Source organism: Parasteatoda tepidariorum, chromosome 6 (genome assembly GCF_043381705.1).
Source record: "Parasteatoda tepidariorum isolate YZ-2023 chromosome 6, CAS_Ptep_4.0, whole genome shotgun sequence".
NCBI classification, from domain to species: Eukaryota; Metazoa; Arthropoda; class Arachnida; order Araneae; family Theridiidae; genus Parasteatoda; species Parasteatoda tepidariorum.
The window spans coordinates 37748267-37772639 of NC_092209.1; the positions used below are offsets into that span (position 1 = coordinate 37748267).

Sequence of the window (24373 nt, forward strand, 5' to 3'; positions counted from 1 at the left end):
TTACAGATAACACAAAAACTATCATATCATTAAAAAAATTAATTCATTATTGGCATAATAATAATTACCAAATGCCCATATGTCACTTTTATGGGTGAATACTCTGTGTTGTATGCATTCCAAAGCTAACCATTTGATTGGCATCTTTCCACCATGAGCCTTATATTCTTCTTCATTTATATCTAGCAGTTTGGCCAAACCAAAATCAGTTATTTTAATGCATCCTGGAGTTTGCACTAAACAATGAAAGAAAAGAAGTCATTGTTAAAAGAAAAATAACAAAAAGTCTTAGTAGCTATTTTAGACTAACCACTTTTGACAACCAGCTGGTTTGCCTATCAAATGTACCTACTAATAGATATATAAAATGTACTTACATAAAACATTTCGTAAAGCTAAATCTCGGTGAACCATTCGTTGCTGCTCTAAATAATCCATTCCCTAAGTATAAAATTCCATGTCAGAGATACATAAAATGCTGAACATAAATGCATTTATAACAATAATAATAAGAACATAAAACAAATGCAAATTCTTAGTATAATAATGAATTCAGATTATTCATCATTGCATGGTAATAATCCGAGAAAATATGCAAATCGACAACTTCATTATAAATAGCTTAAAGAACAACCTCTTAAATATTTGTACACTAGAGATATATTTTGATGGAGCTTTTTTTTTTAGAATTGCTAATTACATAATTGACAATAAAATGCAATACATTATTTACAGTCCAAGAAATAAACATTTATTATATAGGTTTTAAAGCAACATTTTGAACAATATTTTACTCTTTTTATTTATTTTGTATTGAGGGTAATGGAGCTATGGGTTTAATGGATCCATTATTGTAATAAATGTACTATTCTTACACAGTAACTATTTTAATATTATGTAGTAAATAATCTAATATATCTTTATCAATGGAAATTATCTTTATTTTAAAAAAATAGTCATGTCTTTTTTTCTTTTTTTTTGTTAGATGTGACTCTGAATATAAAATGATGGATATCACAAATGAAAAAAAAAGGTAAAGCACACATTTATTAATTTTTTTCTCTTTTCAATTTTAGAGTAGTATATCTAACATTTAAAATAGTATTTATAAGCCCAACTGAAATATAATAATTTAACTCATAAAAAACAAAAACAGCCTTTTTATTAACCTAGATGCAAATTTCATTAATCTAGATTACATGAGATTTACTTATTTTATAAAGCCAAACATAAAAAGTAATTCTTTAGTTTCATTTGTAATCATGGTTATGAAATGAATAAAAAATAAATCATTAAAAATAGGACTTATCTAAGTTATTAATAAATTGTAACAATCACATTGAAATCATGATGAAAACTTAAAATTTACATTTAAATTCATATGAAAATTGAGTCATAAATGTTTAAGTATTGTATGAAATATAAGCATATGTAGTCTTACCCTAGCTATCTGTGCACACCAATTCAAAAGGGGCTTGGAACCAATCTTGTCTTTGTTGTTGCGAACATAATCCAATAGGCAACCAAGAGGCATTAATTGTGTTACTAACATGGACTGAGAAGCCATGCAAACAGCAAGTAACTTCAATAGATTTGGATGATCAACACTTGCCATTATATATGCTTCCTGTAATATAAATGCATTGTTGATTTTAATTATTTGTTTACTACAGAGACTGACAGTATTTATTCATATATTCAAACATTGCATTTATCATATATTCAAACATTTTAAAATCTGCCTTTAAACATGTTTTACACACTAAAGGCATACATAGATTGAAAGACTTGTGGTCACACTTTTTTAAAAGAAGACATTTTTACATCGAGCTGTTCAATTTATTTTGGTTGTGTAAAGTTACAGTTTGATTTGTTTTGTTTCACACTAATTGACAACATATGACTGCGTTTTTTAATTGTCTAATTTAAAATGTACTGTTTTACTCATTGAAAAACATAGAATAATTTAAAGATTGGTGGCACTTTAGTGATAAACCACGTTTTTCCATCAGTGTCATTTTTACTGTTTGATTTATTTTGTTGTTGTTTGATTAATATTTTGTTTGATATAGAGATTAACAACATATAACATTTTTCAACTAGTGTACAATAATTTAAAGTATATCTTTAATATGTTTTATACACTAAAAGTATTTATTATTTGAAGGGCCCTATACAATCTGATGATATACTACACTTTTTTCAATGGTTACATTTTTACATCTAAATGTTATTCAGCACTGTTTCCATATAGGTTCTTAAAACTTTCTTCTATTTAACATCAAACTACACACCAACATCTCATTATCTGCATGGAAATTTTGTCTTTTACCAAAAATGCTCTATTGAAAACTTACATGTGCCTTATCATTACATAATACCCAAGCCCTTCAATTTGATATAGATGCACTGTATTCCAAAATCTTGAGTTGCCTTTTAAAACTTTTTTAGCGCTTATGCGTTAAATTATGTGTAAAGATTAAATATATAAATATTTTACAACCTTAATTTAACACTCATAAATTAAGAATTCCAAAATTGAAGTGAAATTAATTCATTTCACAGAACCTTATATAATTTCATATTAATCAGGGGTCTGTCCAAGCCAACTTTACTACCGTTTAGCGGTAGCTTCACAAATTCAAGTAAAGGAAAAACGGTAGTTTCACAAAATACTTTATACTAAAATTTTATATTTTTATCCTTTAAGAAACGATAAATTCATATTTATGTGCTGATTTTTTAATATAATTTTTAATTTTCACAAATTATGTCTAAATTTTCACAAAATGGGTACCTCTCAGTAAAACGTAGACAGACCCCAGTTAATGATAAATTCCTTTTGTAATTGTAACTTCTATCACTGCACTATCCATTTATGTACTCATTAGTTGTGTTTTTAAAACTCTAGTACACCATCTTAGGAAGTTCTTGTTGTACAATATCACCAATTTGTTTGAGAAATAAAAATAAGTCATTTAACACTGAGTATTGAAAAAAAAACAATAGATAATAAAATAAAATACAAACATTAAAAGAATGGAAAAACAAAAATCCACTTTCTTTAATTTTTAAATGTTAACATGCAAACAACAAATCAAAAAGAAATGTTGTCAGCCACTAAAGTTAAAGCAAACTAAACTACATTCTTGCAAATATAATTTCTTACCTGTATACACTTCCAATTTTCTGATGCATGTAAATAATTGATATTTATACAAATTTAGTGCTATGATTAATTAAATAAATTCAAACGTTAAGTTAACAAGTTTGATACTAACCTCTAGAAAATCTTTATTTGTGCTTTTTTCTCCTCGTTCATCTCTAAGAACTTTGATTGCAACTGGTATCTTAACATTTTCATTTTCAGGAACCCAAACACCCTAGAATTATTTATTAATTTAGTTAGAAAGCCTTTTCAAAAGGCAATAATTAATTAAAATAAACTGGTTTTACATACCTTATATACTGTACCAAATGCTCCATATCCCAAAATGCCACCTTTCCTTAATTCTGCTTCTTTGACAATACGTAATTTAGCCAAATTGGGTTTGACGTTTGTTGGCTTCAGTGGTTCATTATCTTCAAAGCCACTCATACGCTGTAAATACATTGATTGTTTTAAAAAATATTATAATTTTAAATAAATATTAAAATATTTAATTATATCACTAGTCTTATTGTGTATTATAATTTATGAATTATTATAATTATATCACTAGTCTTATTGTGTATTATAAGTCCCTCTTTATAAATAAAGTGAGATTTAGTTAAACAGTAAGGGTGCTGAAATATTTTTTTTTTTAAATTAAAAAATATTTTTCAGTAATTATTATAAAAATAAAGTTTTAATAATTAGAAATGTTGATAAATGCAATTACCATTGTCATTTTCACAGTATTTTCTTTTGTTTTTGCTCTCTGCAAACACTGATAGCCGAAGATGGCTGAAAATATTCCAATCACAACAAAACATCCCATCACTCCACCAATAATTGCAGTTATATTGTCATCATCTCTGTAAAAAAAATGTAGAGCTATGAAGTTAAAATTAAATTAGCAAGAAACTTTTCTTTAAAAACAAGGTTCGAATAGGGTTTTATTGTTCACTTTTTTATTTTGAAATTTATTAAATTGACGTTTTATTCATTTAACTTACTGTAATTGTTACAATTACATAACTTACAAAAATTATTAATTAGGTTTTGGTTTTAGTCACAAATTCAATGTTAGATTTATCACGGATGCCGTTTATTCCTTTTGCTATAACTTATAAAATTGAAAATTTATTCTGATGTCACAAAAAACTCCACCATACAAACTAAACAAAAAAATGCAATTACAAAATACTTAAAATTGCAATAAATATTTTTCAAATTTTATAAAAAAGCAGAAATAGAAATATTTTTTGCCTTAAACAAACTTTTTTTTTAATGAAATGAAATAGTTTATAACCTTAACAAAGGATAAATTTAGACTATCAAGTAAAACTGACTAAGCTTAATATTTTTAAATTTAGTTCATTTAATAGAAATAGAACACTAGAGCATTCATTAAGGATTAAAACTTATGGAAAAATGAAGCCAATAATGAAATAACTTAATGGACTGGAATATATACTTAATTTTGTTACACAACTTTTTTCTATAATTTAATACGTAAACATAATAAATCCTAATGAATTGTTTGGAAATTCAAAACTTTGCCAAGAACTTACAGCCCATGCAATGCAACAGCATTTGCACCTTCATCCGAACAATGTGGATCCGCTACATTGTCATCAAATACTTTGAAAGGCTTATCAGAAGGACAAGATGCTGTACAATTAAACTGAAAGTAAAAAATGTAAATTTTAAAATATAAAATTATAATAATCACAAAAATATTTATAACACAATTTAAACATGATTACATTTATTACAAAAACCTTTAGACAGTTATTACTCTTCATTTGATGGAGCGAGCAGTTAGGATTTATAAGACTAATGATTAATGCAAAGATAAGGATTTATTACCCAAAAACTGTTATTTACAAGAGAAAAGAAAAGAGAGAAAGATTATGTAATTTGATTATTAAATACTAGAATAAAGTTATTCTTATAACTAGACGTGGACTAGAATAAAGTTATTCTTATAAATTAACTAACTTTTAATTCTTAATTTCCGGAAGAAATTAAGTATTCTAATGATTTTTCATAATTATAAATTTTTAAAAAAAATAAATACAAATACTGCGATTGTCGCAATACTATCAAAAAATGCTTCAACATTTTTAGCTGTCCTGATAGATACTTTCCAGTTGCATTCTACATCTAAGAAACTGCATATTAATCTATCAGAGACATAAAAAAATCACAATACTATTCTTTATTTCAGTTCATATTAAAAGGCAGTTATCATTGCATCGTTTAAGTTACTTAAATAACTACCTCGTAATGTTAGTAATTAGTAAAACACAATACTTATTACTTTTATAAATTCATATACTTTCATATACTTCATAAATTTACTCTTAATAAAAAAAAATACAGACTAGAAATGTCATAATACTACCAAAAATACTTAAAACATTTCTATCTGTCCTGATTGATACTTAAAAGCTGGGTTATACAGCTAAGAAACTGCATATTAATCTATCTGAGACATTACGTAAAAAAGTCCCAATACTATTATCTGCTTCAGTTCATATTAAAATTCAGTTATCGTTGCATCTTTTTATCACATAGAGCAAGTTACTTAAGTAATTACTTTGTAATCTTGGTAACTAGTAAAACAGATTACTTATTACATTTGTAAATATTAACATCATAGAGTTAAACTAATAGGATGATCAGTGATTCACACTTTTATAAATTTATGCTATGAGAACTGATACCAGTTCTAAAAATGATCATAAGAAATGGACTTACCATTGAAGAATTCATTGAATCATAAATGCGGAAGTTACGACATCCCAGACAATCCATTGTTGTAGGACCTCTACACCCACGGCATTCTTCTGCACATTTAACACAAATATTATTTTCTTCATCAGGATAATGATCACGTGGACAACTATCTTCACATCCCTCGCCAGATATGTAATGCAAACACTTACATATCGAGTAATGTATACCATAAGCAGTGCAATTTTTGCACTGGTGATGACATTTACGACACACCTATAAAGACAATTCGTATTGTTTAATTTTCTATCATATTAAAAGTTTAGGTATTAAAGATCATAGAAACAGTCCAAATACAAAAATGTGGAACAAATGTGGAATTCTCATCCACGTCAGCTCATCCACGTTACATATTTTGGAACATTTCAAAAAAGAATTTGCAGTCACCAACATGGTCATTCCAAAAATATTCTTGAGAAAACATTTGGAAGAAGTGTAATTATCAAAATGTTTTTACAAACTATTAATTTTAAAAGAACACATCGATTTAAATATATTTTTAGAGTTAGCAACATTTACATTTTAAAACTTTTCTTGAGAGAACATTTAGAAGTGTAACTGTTTTAATACAAATTACAATATGGAATTCTGATAACTTTTACACTAATACCAGTGTGTGATTTGTAAATTGGCTCCTATTGTTTATAATTAGTTAAATTATTGGCTCTACTTTTTTACTTTTTCAAACAGAAAGTGCTTTCAATAAATATAATACAATCAAGGGTCTGTCTAGGTTTTTCTGAGCGGTACCTATTTTGTGAAAATCTAGACATAATTTGTGAAAAATTAAAAATTATATTTAAAAAATCAATGCAAAAATATGAATTTATTGTTTCTTAAGGGATAGAAAAATAAAATTTTAAGAAAAAGTATTCTTTGAAACTACCGTTTTTCTTAAAGTTGAATTTGTGAAACTGCCGTTTTTCCTAAAATTGAATTTGTGAAGGTACCGCTAAGCGGTAGTAAATTCGGCCTGGACAGACCCCTGATTTTGGATTATTAATACATTTTGGGTTAAGATTGTTTAATACATTTTGGGTTACGATTGTTTAATACATTTTGGGTTATGATTGTTTAATACATTTTGGGTTAAGATTCCAAGAAAACAAAGTGCAGGGGTCTGTCTAGGTTTTTCCGAGAGGTACCTATTTTGTGAAAATTTTAGACATAATTTATGAAAAATTAAGAATTATATTAAAAAGTAAGCACAAAAATATGGATTTATCGTTTCTTAAGGTATACAAAAATAAAATTTTAAGAAAAAGTATTTTGTGAAACTACCGTTTTTCCTAAAGTTGAATTTGTGAAGGTACCGCTAAAGGGTAGTAAATTCGACCTACACAGACCCCTACCATGATTTAGCAGTATTTGATAAACATTTGAATTTTTCAATTAAATTAAATCATCATTTGTAAACACAAAAAGTTTAATTTTAATACAGATCCTGAAGGTATATATTAAAAACGATGATTAGAGTGCACCCTTTATTGCACATATATGCAAACTTCACTGCCAAGTTTATTTTCATATCAAATAATTAAATTATTTAGTAAACAATTTGTAGAATGACATCAAGTGCTACAAATATTTACTGAAATTTTTTCATTGACTTGACCTAAATTCTACAATGTTAAAGGAATTTCTCACAAAAAAAACTTTCTTTTAATTAATCCAAATATCACTACCAAATATGTGAAATATATCAAAACTGTGACTATTTTAGAATATTTACGGCTTTAATTACATACCGATTTTCCTGTGAGTGATTTTAATGATCCTTCTTCTTGGTGGCCAATATACTCGAGATAGTATGACTCTGGGCATGGTTCATCTCCTTTTAAACATTGTTCCTAAAAATGAGAATCAAATAGTTATGTACTCAAAAGTATAATATTATGTTGTTGTTTTATTCTATGTACGGAATATTACTAATATGTATTTATTTAGTTTTTTTGCAAACTTTGATTTCTACACAATTACTAAATTTCTTTCCGTTCTTACATTTAAGCAAAAAAATCAATATCTTTTTAAGTACATTGTATATTAAGAATGATTCATTAACTTATTTTTCATAATAAAATTATATTACGCTAGTTAATAAAAAACAAACAACTGTTGTAAAATATTAAACAATTCGTATTAATTATGCATTTAAATTTTGTTTAAATGTTTACATTTTATTTCAAAGTAAATTTTTTATTAAAATCATGAGTTTTATCAAAATTTAATTCTAACTTTAGTCTATTAATACATTGAAATACAAATACAATATTTTTAAATATCATGCTCAATAAAATATTTATTAGATTGGTGGGAGCAATGCAAACTATCACTTACAACAATATTGGGATCAAATGCATGAACTATAGCTTTTTCACAACTCTTGCAACCATTTGCACCAATGTTGTTTTCAGGCCCAAAGCATCTAAAAAATATATTTATCAGTATTAAAATAAAAACTTAATTTGCATAAGGAAATTTAATAGCTATTCAAAACGGGAATCAGAGTAAAAAGACTTTTAAAAGAAAGTTACCAAATATCTTTAAATTGCTTACAATTTAAACATTTTAGTGAAATTTAATAAATTTAAGAGGATTAATCACAGTATATCAATTGATTACAGTATATCAATTGATCACTGATTAATTCTGTTCTTAACAAAATCCAACTTGAGAAACGACATTTTTAATAATTAACATTCTTACCCATCAACACAGTTGGAGTGACAAGGTTTGCATTCACCACTGTCATTGTACTTTGCCTTAGGACATTTGTTAACACAATAAGGGCCATCACGGACATGACGACATGCAGAACAGTTACCATTTCCCTAAAAAGTTTAACGAAATCATAATCAATTACTAGAAATTGAAGGCAGCAATACTTAATTGTTGTATGATAAACTAAATTGCTACTAAAAATATTAGGAAAAAGCTCGAACAGTAACAGGGTGCATAAATTAATTATTCAACAAGAAATAAGCACCTTTTAAGCACTAAAAAAATATTTTAAGCACTTTTGAAAGATATTATAACTATGCATGGTTGGAAATTTTTTGACAATTGACGGTTTTATTTTGTTTTAACCGTCATGTCAAAAAAAAAATACAACTTTTGGTGTTGTTTTTGACAATTGTCTAAAATCATGAAATTTTTAATCATGTAAAACGAATGGCGCTTTCATACTCTACAGACTGACAATACGCCGAAATAGATTGAGGGTGAATTAATTGAGAAAACATTGAATAGAACAATGTGAACTGTTTCTTTTCACATAATTCGTAGCGAAAATCAACATGGTAAAGGAAAAATCTGATTTTTAAAAAGGGAAAATTAAGCACTTTTTAAAAACACCCAATGAGAAAATAGAAAATAAGCACCTTTAAGCATTTTTTAAAAGCGCTAAGCACCTTAAGTATATATAATTTAATATTGAATAAAGTTTTCCCTAATTTGCACAGGCACTCAAATGTGACCTCAGAGGTAAATATTTTTCATTGGCTGAAGTTCCTCAGTGCAGTGCAAATCTTTCTATAATGTTACTACTTAGTCCATAAGTACATTTATGGCATTGCACTGAAGCAGATGGCTATTATAATAGCTAAGAGTTTTTTTACCGTTACAGAGTTGAAAATATTTTATGTTAAATTAAAATGTATTTATAATTAAATTAAATGTATTTATAATTAATACTTTGAGGAATACAATGTTAATTCTACATTAAATTTTATGCAGTTGAAAGCAGATTTTCTTTAACTCATCGAAATATTATTTTACTTTCTCTTTATTTACTGTATTAAAAATAAATTATAAGAAATGTAAGAAAAACAAGAAATTTACTTTCCTTTCCAAAAATGTTTTATAGAATTTTTTTTTTTTTAGCAAATTCTAATTTAGTTCTTTATCAAATCTTTCTTTTAAGAGTCATGGCACATCATATGATACTATATACATTTAAATACATAAATAACTGTAACATAAAATCCTATTGAAATGTAAGAATAATATAAGTGCAGATTTTAATAGTAAATACTTTTCATGAAATGTGAATTTTGATTTGATTAAGTATATACTACTATAAATTGTACTTACAGGACCAAAACATTGTCCTAAACACTCTTGATGACAACGCTTGCATAAGTTCATTCCAGCATTGTAAATACTGAAAATCAAAGCAGGAAATATTTTAATACTTTTAAACAATTACAAAAAAATAAATAAAATAGTTGTAGTAAAATAAAAAACACACTTTCTAATCATACTTTTATTTATTTATCCGTGAAAAATCAATTTGCTTAAAATAAAAAAAGGAGGGAAAAATAATGTTTTGTTAACATACTTCCAAGAAATTTGAAATTCCCACATAGATATTATCTATTTAATAATCATTAGATATTTTAAAAAAATATTTCAGAACATTTACATATTTACCCAGTTATATTTATCAATAAATAAGTAAGATGGCAAAAATATAGCAATACACGTAAAGACAATGTTTTTGAAATGTGATGTTTAAAAAACAACTATTTTAAACCAAATTTAATAGCTTTCAAATTATGTTTTATTTCAAAGGCAAGAGAAATAAAAATAAGTCTTTTGCAAAGTTTTTAAAATATTTGCAGTTTTAATGCACACATTAGTATTACAATGAAATAATTCAAAATTTTATAACATAATAATCATAAATTAAGCATGTATATAAATTTTTTTTAAAAAATGCAAAGCAAATAGCAAGCATACCCTTCCATAACATCACATCTTTCGATGCAAGTGTCATCTAGTTTATAAGATTTACATGATAAGCATTCATTTGCACCTGAACCCCAACAACCATCAGTTGAACACTGTAAGTGGCACTTCAAGTTTTTCTCTTCTGTAAGAATAAAAATTAAAAATAAATTATTGCTAACTAAAAACATATATTTAAAACACACATTTTTTGTTAAATGTTATGATTGAAAAATTAAACTTTACAAGCACTTTTATTCTAGATCATTAATAATACTATATTATGTGATCATACAATTAAAGAACATTTTTAAAATGCCCAAAATATTTTTAAAATATATATTTGTCAACTGCTAAAATAAAGATTTATATACCTTTTTATTTATTTACACACTGTTGATCAATAACTTATTATAACGTCCTTCGATAACCAAATGTAATTGATTATCCTTTCAAATGCTGGTTATCTTTAATTTACTGTCTATTTTTGTTAAATCTATAACTCTAACAGCAAATATATGCCAGCTTTAAAACATCTTCAAAACAAAACAAAATCGACTAAAAATGCCATTTAAAAAAATCCAATCAGATTTTAAATCCCGGCACCCGAATAAGGCAATAACAAATGTTTGCATAAATTCAGCAAAAAGTTTGTTCCCCAGTATTATCAATTCTTTCTTGTTATGTAAAATGGATAAGCATACTTGAATGCATTGTTTCAACATAGAACTAGATGTTACTAAAATGTAATTCAACAAATTTTAGTATGACAAAATGAACTCATGTTATGGATTATTAAACTACATGATAAAATAATCTACTGTTAACAATTAAAATCCTATGTTATGCATATTTATACAATTTACTATAAAAATATTGTAACAAGAAAATTTTTTATAATATATTTACCACACATCGTTTTATTTCCATTGCTTTGAAGAAGAATACTGTGAGACTGTGATTTCATAACTCTTTGCCAGTTGAGGTTGTCAGCAAAGCAGAGATTCTCATTTTCCAATATGGCAACACTACCTGAACTGATTTTCTTTAAAGACCTCATGTTTAAGGAAACCAATGACGTTTTTACAATATACAGGGCAGCAAAGTATCTGAAATACAATGTTGTTTCATTATTTCTTAAAAGAAAAACTCTATAGCTAATAAATGTGGTATAAGTTTAAAATCTTATTTATATAATAATCTACATATTTATGGCAAAATCAGACCCCAACTTATAGAATATGATGTATGGATGGTTAAGGAAATAGCCTTATACTCACTCTGTTAGCTGTCTTCCTCCAATCATTTGTAAGTTTTCAAAAAATGACAAGTTTTTAAAATCAGGATGCGAAGCTTGTATGCTAACATAGCCAGTTACTTGCTTCAAGGTTCTAAAAACTTCAAGTCTTCGAGGGTGCATAGGACCATGAAGAGGGCCGAAGGTAAAGCTAAAATAAATTAACACTTTTGAACAAATTTTGGCTTATGTAATACTTATTCACATTTTAAACAAAAACAAAGGAAAAACATCACTTTCTACAATCATCCGTGCTAAGACAATGTTGATGGTAAATACTTAGACAAAAACAATCAAATATATATTAAATTTTTTATTTGTGCTTATTTTATCTTGTTCCTTCTTTTATTTTACAAACCAACACAAAGGAAATTTAACTGTGAAAATGTACTTACTTTGTATAAACTTCTTGATATCCTTGAAAAGAAGTATCCAGAATAGTTATTGAACCTTCTATTATAGTGCAACCTCTAAATGAGTCAATATTATTGGCATGAACAACATCTACACCATGACAATCTGCAATTTAAATATATATATAAAAGAATTAAATTCTAATTATACATCACATAAAATGAAAAAGACTTAGCGATTTCTTTCAACAATATAAAAATACCTACAATACCTTTTAAGAGTATTCATTTCAGAAAATTATCGGATGTTGTTTATTGTTAAGGATTGAACTTAAATTGAAATTAAAGAATCAGAAAATTTTACTTAGGTAAATAAAAATCTATAATAAAAAATTCTGTGTTTTCTTCCTGAAATGCATACTAATTTTACATTTTATAAAAAAGAGGGGTATTAAATATTTAAGATAGAAAATTCAATAAATTTAAATTATGTCAATTTTATAATAAAAAAAACTCAAATAAAAAAAAATAGTCAATGCGAATTGAAAATTATACTTATTTTTTTATTACGTACTTATTTTTTGTATGATATACATAGATGTAAAATAATATATTTATGTATATATTTTGAATGTCAATTACTTTAAGTGTTACATTAACTTGAAAATTCATGCTATTATAGTTTAAAGTTTAACACAAAAACATAAAGAATATTAAATTATTATTTCTCTTAAAAAACTAGTTTTGTTTAAAAATAAAGTAAATTATGATTGAAATATAACTGCTATATTAATTGAATGAAACATGTACATGACCACTTTAAGTTACTAAATTGATCAAAATAAATAAACACTAACTCTTCGGACAAGGTCCATCACAGGCAACACATTCTTGATTTTCAGCTTTTTTGTTAGATGGACAAGTTCGAACACAGGCACCACTATCTCTTAATAAATGATCTGGAATATATGAAACTAATAAATAACAGCTATATATAAAAAGTGCAGGGAAAAAAAAGACCACCCTGAATAACTTTTGATCATCAGAGCTTTACATACTATTCAAGAGGGTTAGCTCAAATATGCTAATTAATCAAGGCAGACGATATTTTAAGGTACGTATCAAATATAAAAACAATTTTTCTCTGAATAAACATACCTTTTTTTCAACGGATTTGAATTTCCGACCCTCAAAATATAAGAGATAACCGCTATCTGGGAAACATGATCCAAATAGTTTGGTCAAGAAGGTGGTCCAAAGTTGGATTCCCTAAATGTTAATTTTACTTTTTGCGTGTTTCGCCAGATCTTCAGAATTTTTTAAGCGAATCGAACAATTTTAGCACATTGATAATTTCAAGCAAAGAAGAATTTTTAATAATTAATTTTTAGTGTTTCATTTAATACTAGATGAAAAAATTTAGAATTGTAAGGTATACACATTTTTTTTCATAATTTTTAAGAATGTAATTTTATGAGGCAAAATACAAAATTTAAATTAAATCGAGCAAATAGTTCCTAAGAAATTGAATTTTACGCATAAAACTTCTTTAAAATTCGATTTCTCAGAGACTATACAGCCAATTTTGTTTAAATTTTGTATTTTGCCTTATAAAATAGCATTGTTTAAAAATAATGGGAAAAAAATTTCCTAACAATCCAAATTTTTTTCTATTATTAATTTATTTTTTGCATGGAATTATCTGTGGGTAAATGTGTTGTGATGCCACCTTCCGTCATTAATAATGAATCAATGACGACAGCCTGTAGTTGCTAGAACAGCAGCACTGCCTCACCAATCCAGAGAGTATATAAACACGTTACTAATAGATTACCATCGCTAATACTTGTTGCTTAATGCTAGCATGTTATTTGTTATGTTTTGTTGGTTCATTAAACATATATTTTAAGTCATTATGTTTCGTAATTAGAACACTTCGTCATGGATACAGACAGTCTAACAAAATGAATCTTATAATTAATTGTATGCAAAAAATTATCGATTCGTTTAAAAAATTTAGAAGATATGGAGAAAAGTAAAATTAGCATTAAGAGGTCCAAACTTTGGACCACTCTCCTGACTTAACTATTGGGACTATATTTTCCAGATTGCTGCTACCTATATTTTGAAGATCTATAGTTTGAAGATTTGAATGTGTTAGGAAAAAAAGCATATTTGTTTCTCTAGAGAAAGTACGTTTTAGCATTGTGACGTTTAATAAGCATATTTGAGATTTCCATACATGATAGTTAAATTTATCATTATATGGAAACTTAATTACCTGGACAGCTTTTTACACAGGTTGCACCATAAGCATACTTTCCATTCGGATTATTCTCCCATTGGTATGTTGAGGGATTATACCGCATCATTGGGGGACATTCTTGTTTGCAAATACCAGCATCGTAGAAGTTTTTACATGCCTGCAATTAAAAAAAAATAAGCAGTTAACATGCTGTAAATGAATGAGTACCAAAACATAGTAATCAGTGGCTGCCCTTCAATTAGTCTATTTGTCTAAAATAAAATTATCAACTGTGGTCAATAAGAAGTAATAGCTATGCTAACGCAATTAAAACCAATGATTTAGTTTTTAACTTAAGTCAGTTTTTCTGTAAAGATGTACGATTCTTAAAATGATAGATGTTACAGGAGAAATCTGCAGCAATTCCCACTGGTTTGGGGCAGTTTTTAGCTGAAATTTTTATTGATCCGTACATTTTCGCTCATTTTTAGGACGAATGGATTTGGAATTGCCATATTTATTGGTTTGGAAGTAATTAGGAGCAGCAAATTTGCACTTTTGACGCTATATAGAACAGCTAAGTGGAATTGGAACAGCAATTGCATCACATCAATTTAGGTAGGTCAATGATGTGCAAAGAAATGGATTAAATTGACCACTTTCGTTTCTTTTATTTCTTCATTATAAAAAAGTCCCATAGGCATTATTTTGATAACTGTTATTATTATTATAAAAAAAGCAAAATTTTGATAATTAAAATTTCTGATGCAAGTTTAAAAAATAGCCTAATTTTTATAGTTGTGGGGTACAAAACAACTATTTGTATAAATTGAACGACTCATTTAGGTAGAATTAAAAAATCTATTTTAAATTAATATCTGAATGCAAAAAGTGCTCAAAACTGCAACTTGCACCGCTGAATATTTTATGTATCATATATTTATACATGTATCATATATCTTATATTATCAATGTATCATATATTTATACATGATTTAACTAATTGAAGTTACTTTTCTTGCAATAAGTTGGAAAAATAAAACCGTTCGACCTTTAAAAAAAAGGTAATTTTTCAAGTTAGTATTATTTATTTTTGAAGATACCAACAAAAAATTTGATGGCAAATCTTGTTGATGAACATTAGATCTGCTCCTGGAAAGGATTCTACCTTACATAATTCTAAATCTAGTTTCACTTAAGCAATTGAATTATGAATTTGCATACCAAACAATCTGCTTGCGTAGGTCCCGTGCAACCTCCTGCACAGAATAAATGGCAACATTCACGTGGATTTGGACCAAAGCATCTACCTTGATGGCACTGTGGGGAGCAATTGATTTTTGAAAAATTCTGGCAATTCTCAGGTCCCTCCCCCCAACAACCAGCTTCACAACTTGGATGGCAAGGTGGACCTACAATATTAAAGAGTTAAACATTATTACAAAAATGAACATTCATCTAAAGAACATACTATCATCAGAATTCAAAAATTAAATATCCTGTATTAAATTTCCAATTTTGTTTCATAATTATATAAATTATGAATTTTTAAAAATGCAATACCTTATTTATCTGTTTCCTAATTAGCTTTGACACAATTTTTAATCCTTGAGACATGGCTATATCTCGCATTAATTAGATCTTCTTAAACCATTTATATTTTTTATGGCAAGACTATTAACAATTAAATTAATTTTTAATAGAATATTTGATGATGATTTCTCGAAGAATCTCTTTGAGGAGCCATGTAATGCAAATGTGGGTTAGCTCCATCAAATAGTTCTCCACGAAGGCAAATTTCTCCCAATACTCGATCCAGGAGTTCCCTTGTCTTCTGGATTGGGTTAAAAATTACTAGGCTACGGAGTTGAACATTAGTAGTCGTAAACCCATAAAATTGGGTCGACTGTTCAACGACGGTTATAAAATAAACTTATAAAACCTTGAACTGAAGCCGCGATGGCTCAAGGGATAGAACGTTCGCCTTCCAATGAGGCGAACCGGGTTCGAATCCCAGTCGATACGAATTCCGCATCAGGCTTGTACCGACCACAGTGCTGACGTGAAATATCCTCAATGGGGGACTGATCATGGGTTAGGATCCCCTTGTCGTCAGGCTATCCGTGGAAAGTTCTCGTGGTCTTCCTCTCCATGTAACGCAAATGTGGGTTAGCTCCATCAAAAAGTCCTCCACGAAGGTATATTTCTCCCAATACTCAATCCAGGAGTTCCCTTGTCTTCTGGATCGGGTTCAAAATTACAAGGCTACGGACTTGAACCTAAGTAGACGTAAACCCATGTAATTGGGTCGGCTGTTCAACGACGGTTATAGAAATAAAAAAAATTAAAAAACTTCAACTTACTGGGGGTTTTTTTTTTAAATAATTTATTATAAAAACATATTTATATGTTTTCGCAATTTTTAACATACTTTGAATACATGTTTTGATCCATATTTAAATTTTTTTAGTATAGAAATTCTGCAAAACTTTACGCGAATAGTAGTAACAAATGCTTTTCTTTGAAGATGTCTGATAACTATGAGCTTAATAAATTCTTCCATATTTTTACAATTTACTTAAAAATATAGTTGTCTGTCTAGTTGCTTTTGTTCTCGTAAGAATTTATGAAATATTGAAAAACGCAATATGTTTATAAACCTAAGTAAAAAAAATTTTAAAAAATGCATGCATTGATGATGTTACATTTGAAGGGAATTCTTAATATTCTGACAAAGAGTACCAAAAAGTGTGGCATCACATATTTTGGTTAAAATTTATATTTAATATCAGCAGATTAAATATTTTTATTTAATTAGGTTTTATATTTTTCGTTTTTTCATCGAAATAAGTACAATTGTTGTCATTGTTGTAAATTTACTAATGTCATTAAAAGACATGGTTAAAATTTGAATATAATCTATATTTATGTATTGAATATAATCTATATTTATTTTGTTTCTGAATTGCTAGTATATGTTTTTGTAGATATAAAAGCGTGACATATAAGTAAAGTGATGTGTATAGGAGAGGATCAAAAATATAGAAAAAAAAGTGTGATATAATTTATGGATGACCTCCTTCAAACATTACATCATATTCTTAGAATTTTAAATGACAGAAAATTAAAATTATTATTTTTAAAAAAGGCTCTTATTGTACTTTTGGGAAATTGTACTCAAAAGTATATGAAAAAATAATGCATAATGAAAAGAAGAAGAAAAACGATGTCAGAAAAATAATCAGTAGTCTTTTTCTCATTCAGTAACAAATAAAAAAAAAATAAAGTTATCTTTACTTTGAAGTAAATAATAAATATCAATTTATTTAAAACAACTCTTTCTAAACTTCATATTTTTAAACTTCACATTATTCAACCAAAATTCATATTTGTTTTGCGTTTCAAATATTTCGCAGTATTTTTTTCAGAAAATAATATAAAATTAATATTTCCTGCTTAATTTAATTTGATAACGTACGGAGAAAAAATATATCTTGTATTGTTTCCATGAATATTGTTTTATTTCTTAAAATATCAGAGAAAATGTCATTACCTTATGCATCTTTTCCTTAATCTATTCTTATTTTCTATTATGATATTTTTCTTGTTTTCAATTCAATCATGGAAAAATATAAAATCAAAATGACATTCCAGGAAATTCAATCAAACATTTTCTATTTTCTTTACCTTTTTATTTCACATTTGTTAAACTTTAACAATCAAACTATTACACTTTACATCAAGCAATTTCTTATAAATCTATACAAAAATTTCCATCAAAATTCCGCGTTTTTTTTTAAACTGACAAAACGATTTTATTTTTCCGATTCATTATATTAGATAAAAGAAAATAAAGTGCAATGTTAAGAAAAATCAAATAAAATTATATTTTTTCAACTTACATTCCCTTTCTGGCTGAGTGAAATTGTAGACATAAACTGGTTTGGCAGAGTTCAATATTTCATCCCATTTTATTGTTCGAATGTGGCATAAATTGTAGTTATTATAAAAACCTACACTTCCAGATAAAATATCTAAAACAAACAAATAAAAGATGCGTCAAAAATGAGTGTATAAACAACCGAAAATAATGATGTTTTGTTTCTTTAAAAAATAAATAAATGAAACTGATAATACACTAAAAGCTTCATATAACGAGTAAAATACATTACGAGTAGTCTACTATTACGACATATTTCCAATTCATCGTCAAAATGCTAAGATTAAAGATTTAAATATATGTTTATAACGAGTTAGAAATTACTAGTCTATTATTTCTATTACGACAATTCTTTCATTACTATTACGACAATTCTTTAATTACTATTACAACATAAATGTTTAAGGAAATGCCTTTTTTTCTGTTTAAGAGTGCAATATTATACGGAAAAGGTTTAAATATAGGGAATTTTTATGAATTTCTGGTATTAATACAGAAAAACGAACATTGTTTTTTATAATTTTCAATATACGGGCGACCACCGGCTAAGTTATCTTCCTCCTAACAAAAAATAAGTTCTGCTATTTTTAGAAAGCATTTCTATTTTCAGCTTTTATTTCTTTTTACCGAACTTATCCCTGTGGTATGAATCAATATTAAGTTCGATAAAAATTAATATTAATAAAATAAAAAAACGCGTAATTTTGAAACAAATTTCGTCAAAATAAGGCGTCGATGGAACGTTTGAAACTAGTTAATCAATGCGTGCATAAAGTTATTTTTTATGAAGATTTTACGCTCACAGAAAGTTTTTCATTTTATCTTGCTATCTTTTAAATATGTAAAGCAGTCTACTCTAAATGTGTATTTTAAATCAAAATAGATGTTTAGAATGCAAGATAAAAATGTCTATTTTATTTTTTTTGTGTTGCTATTTTAACTTTAAATATGTGGATTTGCTTATAACATGCTCGCTATAACGATGATTTCTTATGCTATAATGAACTGTCGTTATAATGAGCTTTTACTTTATAAAATCTTACATAGCAATATATACATCTAAAAATTGTTTAAATGTATTTGCAATAAAAATAAAGATTATATCCTATCGGACAACTGTTTTTGTCATAAAAATCTTCTATTTTTTAACTACGTATAATGATCTACAGAGCTATCCAAGGTTGTTGTTTTTTATTATTATTTAAATTCGCAATTTCAGGTGTTCTAAAAATATATAGAACTACTTTATACTATTAAGATATTTCATAAACTATCAATATCAGTTTTCTGAACTTGGAATTACAATAAATTCTTAAGCAATAATTATTATATATTATTACTTTATAACACAATACCATCAGCTTTATTTACTTTGCTTTGAACGAATCTTTATGAAACTTTTTTTTAATTGGTATCTATTGACTTAAGGATAATAATGATATTTTTTCCAACATTTTCCCATTAATCCACATAACAAAATTTTTAAGTTTAATTGATAAGCTGAAGTTTTTGTTTTTTTAGAAAAAAAAATTAATTCAATTTTTGTTTAGAATAAATAAAAAAAACTATCTTATGCAAGAAGATCAGTAATTTTCAAATTTTGTTAAGCTAGGATAACTTATAAAATAAAAATGTAGAAGATAAAAATGTATAAGACTACAGAATTACGAATACTTAGAATTTTTAATCATCCCTAAAAATAATTCAACATTTCAAACCATGGTTTTTTCCCAAAAAACTGGTTGGTTTTTGGGAAAAAACCAAAAAATTTTTTTGGTTTTTTCCCCCAAAAACCTGGTTTTTTGCCAACCCTGTTTCAAACACTAACAATAAATCTCATTTCAACTTCCGTGATAGCGATTTTACTTGGTAAATTTTTCCGCCCATAGTCAAATAAATTTTTAAATTAGCAAAACTTGCTACAATTTGAGTCATTAAGAAGCATTAATAAAAAAATTGAACAAACCTCGGAGGCTTGGCAACTCCAAATTCTCCATTTTGTTTAAAGTCACCATTAAACTAAAAGTCTCATTTCTCACATTCAATTTAAACAAATTCCGTCCACGGATTATCATCAGTTTAGATAGAACAATGCGTTTGACATCGACGTGGGAAATTAACACATATCCCGTTACTTCGCGAATTTCTTCCAAAAAACTCAGATCTAAATTTTCATCCTGAAAGTATGAAATAAGGTATAAGTCCCAAATTTGACAAAAATTAGAACAAAAAATAAATAAAAAGAATACTTACTTTGATCCATGTAAGCTCTAAATTACCATCTACATACGTACAATTTGTATAACGATCACGCAAGTTTTGATAATGATGTACACGATTGCTTGGTACAGACATACGCCCATTGGTTCCTATGCAAACTAGATAGAAACAAAACAGTTTAACAACGACATATTTTTAACAACACTTAAATTAAAGGAAACCTCCAAGCATTTTTAGCTACACCTTAAAAGTTATATAACAGCTGTTCGTGGACCAGAGAGAAATTTTAATGTTTTATAGTAAAACAGTATCTGTAATAATTAAATACACGAGGAGCACCGTAATCACCACCTTTAATATATATTTTTAGAATAATTATTAGAATCAAAAGAAGAATACACATACACGAGGTGACTTTAATTGAAAAAATAAAACACAAACGCTATTAAAATACCCTGAATTATTATAAAGGGAGGCGAGAAGAATATAAATAACCTATTTGATTGTTTGATGAAACTTTCTAATTTATTCTTTCTCTCTTTCCTCCAACAATCAAACAGATTTTGATATTTCTAGCCCAACATTTCTTTATAGTTATTCCATTACGTGCTTTCCCTCCTTTTTTAAGTAATAATTTAGAGTCACGATTATACAGTGGTTAAAGTACTGAGCTGTTTTTGGGTAGGACAGGGGTTCTTTCCTCGGTGGTAGCTTGAAAGCAACACAGTTTCATATGGATGGATACCAGCTTGCCTGAGAGGCAATGATGAACACGTACCACCATTACTCACGAAATTGAAGAGCCTTAATCTTTATAGGACTACCTAATTTGTTTGTAATTAGCTTTATAGTTTTAATTAATAAAAGAACTTTTTAATATAACTTCATCTGATTTTTTTTTATAATTTTATGAATTTTATTAAACCGCTTTTTTTATTTATTTGTAATTCTTGCTGCTCATTGTTTTAAACAACATATTTTTTTCGCTAGTATTCTGTTTGATAAATTTATTTTTAGCGCTCTTAAAAATGTAAGATCACCTAATTTGATTGTAATTAGCTTTAAGTGCTTATTTTCAATTCTAATCATTTAGATTTAAGGATTATTTCGTTCTAAAAATCATGATATAAAAATTCTTTCTGATCCATTAAGAAATAAATAAAATAAAAAGTATCGATGTATACGAACTTTTTCCTTTGGAAGCTTTTTTCCTGTGTGATTTAGGTGATTTCGTCGGTTTTCCAACTCCAAAATTGAGATAAAGAACAACAAATGTTGAAAGAATAAATAATTTTTGGTCAAGTTTCATATTTACTGCAGACGACAACACATAATTAGGAAGCTTGGTATGACTATATATTCTCATAAATAACGTTTCTTTGGTGATGAACACTATATTAAAGATCAAATAGCAGTGGAACATGTGTGCATCGTGCACACATGTACACATATTTTTATAAAATACTGGAATTTGTCACTGACATTGCAGTTTTTCATCAAATTTAATTTGTGTCCTTTCATGAGGTAGTCGTATCTTTACACTTATTACATCTTCTTTGACATTATCCAGAAAGCAAAGTTCAAAAATGTGAAAATTTGGTGAGCAGCACCAAATGTTATCACAGTGTGCTAGTGCTAACATTGCACCTTCATTCTTTTTCATGAGAGACTCGCATGACTGACAACTGGTTTCTGAAACAAATTAAGCTTTCGTAAATATAAATTAGTGAGAAAATATTTACGACTTTTATATTCTTTTCTTCGGATTGGCAATTAAATTTTATAGACTTCTGTCTTTAAATCAAATCTAATGTAGTTTGATTTTCGTAAGGAATCTTATACATGCTAAGCTGGCAAAAAATTCGAAAATATTTCGATCTGTGAAAGATGTGAATAATGCTTACAACAACATACAAACTACTATTCGGACAACAACTTCGAAAAATCGTATCAAACAATCAAGACAACGATCATTAAACAACAATTTGAACAATATCCTCGAAGAATCGTTAAACCATATTTGGAAAATCATAGAACACCTTATTAAGAGAATTACAAAGAAGTGAAAATAGCTCATACTTGATGCTTTTAAGTGAAAAATCATTTAGTCTTTTGATAAGAGCACGCCTGCAGGACATAAATGCTTTAAATTTATTTTTGAATAGTGTTTGAGCATTAAAATATTAAGACCCATAAGGCTTACTGCACAGAATTCAAATTCATCTAAAAGTGCTTAAACCTTATTCGCAAAACTGAAACAACTGAGCTCAAAATATTATCAAAAAATGTACTTTTCGTGCTGTACTTTTGCAGTATCAAACTGTTATTCGGGCAACAACTTCGAACAATCGGATCAAAGAATCAAAGCAACGATCATTAAACAACCATTTGAACAATATCCTCGAACAATCGTTAGATCATCGTTGGAAAATCATAGAACACGTTTTCAGAAAGTTCGTCGATATTTTGTACAGAAATAAAAATAACATAAACTTCATGCTTTTCGGGGGGAACATAAATGTTCGGGGGGAACATTCATGCAAACACAAATGTGATTAATCTCCAACGATGGGCACCATATTTTCCCAGATTGCGGCTACCCCCTATATTTTTATGGTAAGGGGAAAAAATTATGTTTATTCAAAGAAAGTACATTTTTGTGTCTGATTTTGTAACTTAAAATATCGTCTGGAAAAATTAATTAGCTTATTTGAGGTCACCTCTCGAACTATTGAGTCCTTATTCCGTGAAAATTCGATGATCAAAAAATTATTCAGTATGTTTCCTTTCTTTTTTTTTTTGCTCACTGTACATTTTTAAATACATATAATTTATGAAGTGTCAGATTTTGCACTAAAATGATTCCGGTACCGGTTATTAGGTATGATAACCGGTAACAAATCCCAGTTTTTTTTTTCTAAGCAGAGTCCTATTTATTAACAGCAAAACTGACACAAAGGGCATTTAATGTCAACTTTCTCAAAACTTATTGCTTTTCTATATTTATGTACATACCCCTTCAATTTTCAAGTGGTAAACATGCGACACCTGTTTCATTAATGGCACTCTAGGAGAACCATAGGAAACTCACTAGGTGGCACAAAATGCCACTTAGAAAAAAATTTCTGTGTTTGCTTTATAAGGCACTGAGCTTTTGAGACACTATGTTGACTTAACAGCAGCTGAGATAAATATTTCCCCATAAAACTTTCGACTGCTAAATGTTTTTAACTTTCTACAATTTAAAATACTATTTGCTGTTACGATATCATCTTTAATAAATTGTAAATTAATGAAATATATATTGATCTTGCTAAGACGTTTCAATTTTTACCCGGATTTTGAAAACTTAATAAATCCATATAAATGCCCTTAAAAATAGCAAAAAACTGCTCTATAATTTTACCTTTATAAATATCAAAAACTTCATAAATGTCAAATTAACTTCATAAATATCAAAAAATGCTCTTAGTTTAAAATTTAAAAAAATATTCCTTGCAATTAAACATTTTGTTTTAGAGTTTCAATATAATAATTGTCAATGAAGTTTTTGCTCATTGTGGATTGATTGACCAAGTGTAGAACATAAATTTGTCTTTGTTTTTTTTTTAAAAAAAAAACTGACAGCATTCAGAATTTTTCGGTT

General features: G+C 27.3%; 1 protein-coding gene across 3 annotated transcripts in view; it reads right to left on the reverse strand.

Annotated features, from left to right (window-relative positions):
* Positions 1-24373, reverse strand: part of LOC107446048 (epidermal growth factor receptor) — a 149775-nt gene that overhangs the window by 10685 nt on the left and 114717 nt on the right. For 2 of the 3 annotated variants that reach the window (XM_016060582.3, XM_071182234.1), the window contains exons 2-23: positions 20761-20885; positions 20474-20684; positions 18470-18601; positions 15792-15979; positions 14604-14745; positions 13180-13281; positions 12365-12488; positions 11953-12120; positions 11582-11781; positions 10685-10817; positions 10037-10106; positions 8651-8775; positions 8282-8369; positions 7693-7794; positions 5909-6160; positions 4717-4829; positions 3882-4017; positions 3461-3601; positions 3282-3383; positions 1442-1627; positions 378-441; positions 69-236 (exon numbers count right to left, since the gene is read on the reverse strand). In XM_016060582.3, the coding sequence (XP_015916068.1) occupies positions 69-236; positions 378-441; positions 1442-1627; positions 3282-3383; positions 3461-3601; positions 3882-4017; positions 4717-4829; positions 5909-6160; positions 7693-7794; positions 8282-8369; positions 8651-8775; positions 10037-10106; positions 10685-10817; positions 11582-11781; positions 11953-12120; positions 12365-12488; positions 13180-13281; positions 14604-14745; positions 15792-15979; positions 18470-18601; positions 20474-20684; positions 20761-20885 (3072 nt within the window). Of the gene's footprint in view, positions 1-68; positions 237-377; positions 442-1441; positions 1628-3281; positions 3384-3460; positions 3602-3881; positions 4018-4716; positions 4830-5908; positions 6161-7692; positions 7795-8281; positions 8370-8650; positions 8776-10036; positions 10107-10684; positions 10818-11581; positions 11782-11952; positions 12121-12364; positions 12489-13179; positions 13282-14603; positions 14746-15791; positions 15980-18469; positions 18602-20473; positions 20685-20760; positions 20886-21915; positions 22420-24373 lie in introns of all 3 variants that reach the window. The other variant, XM_016060581.3, reaches the window with a different exon arrangement.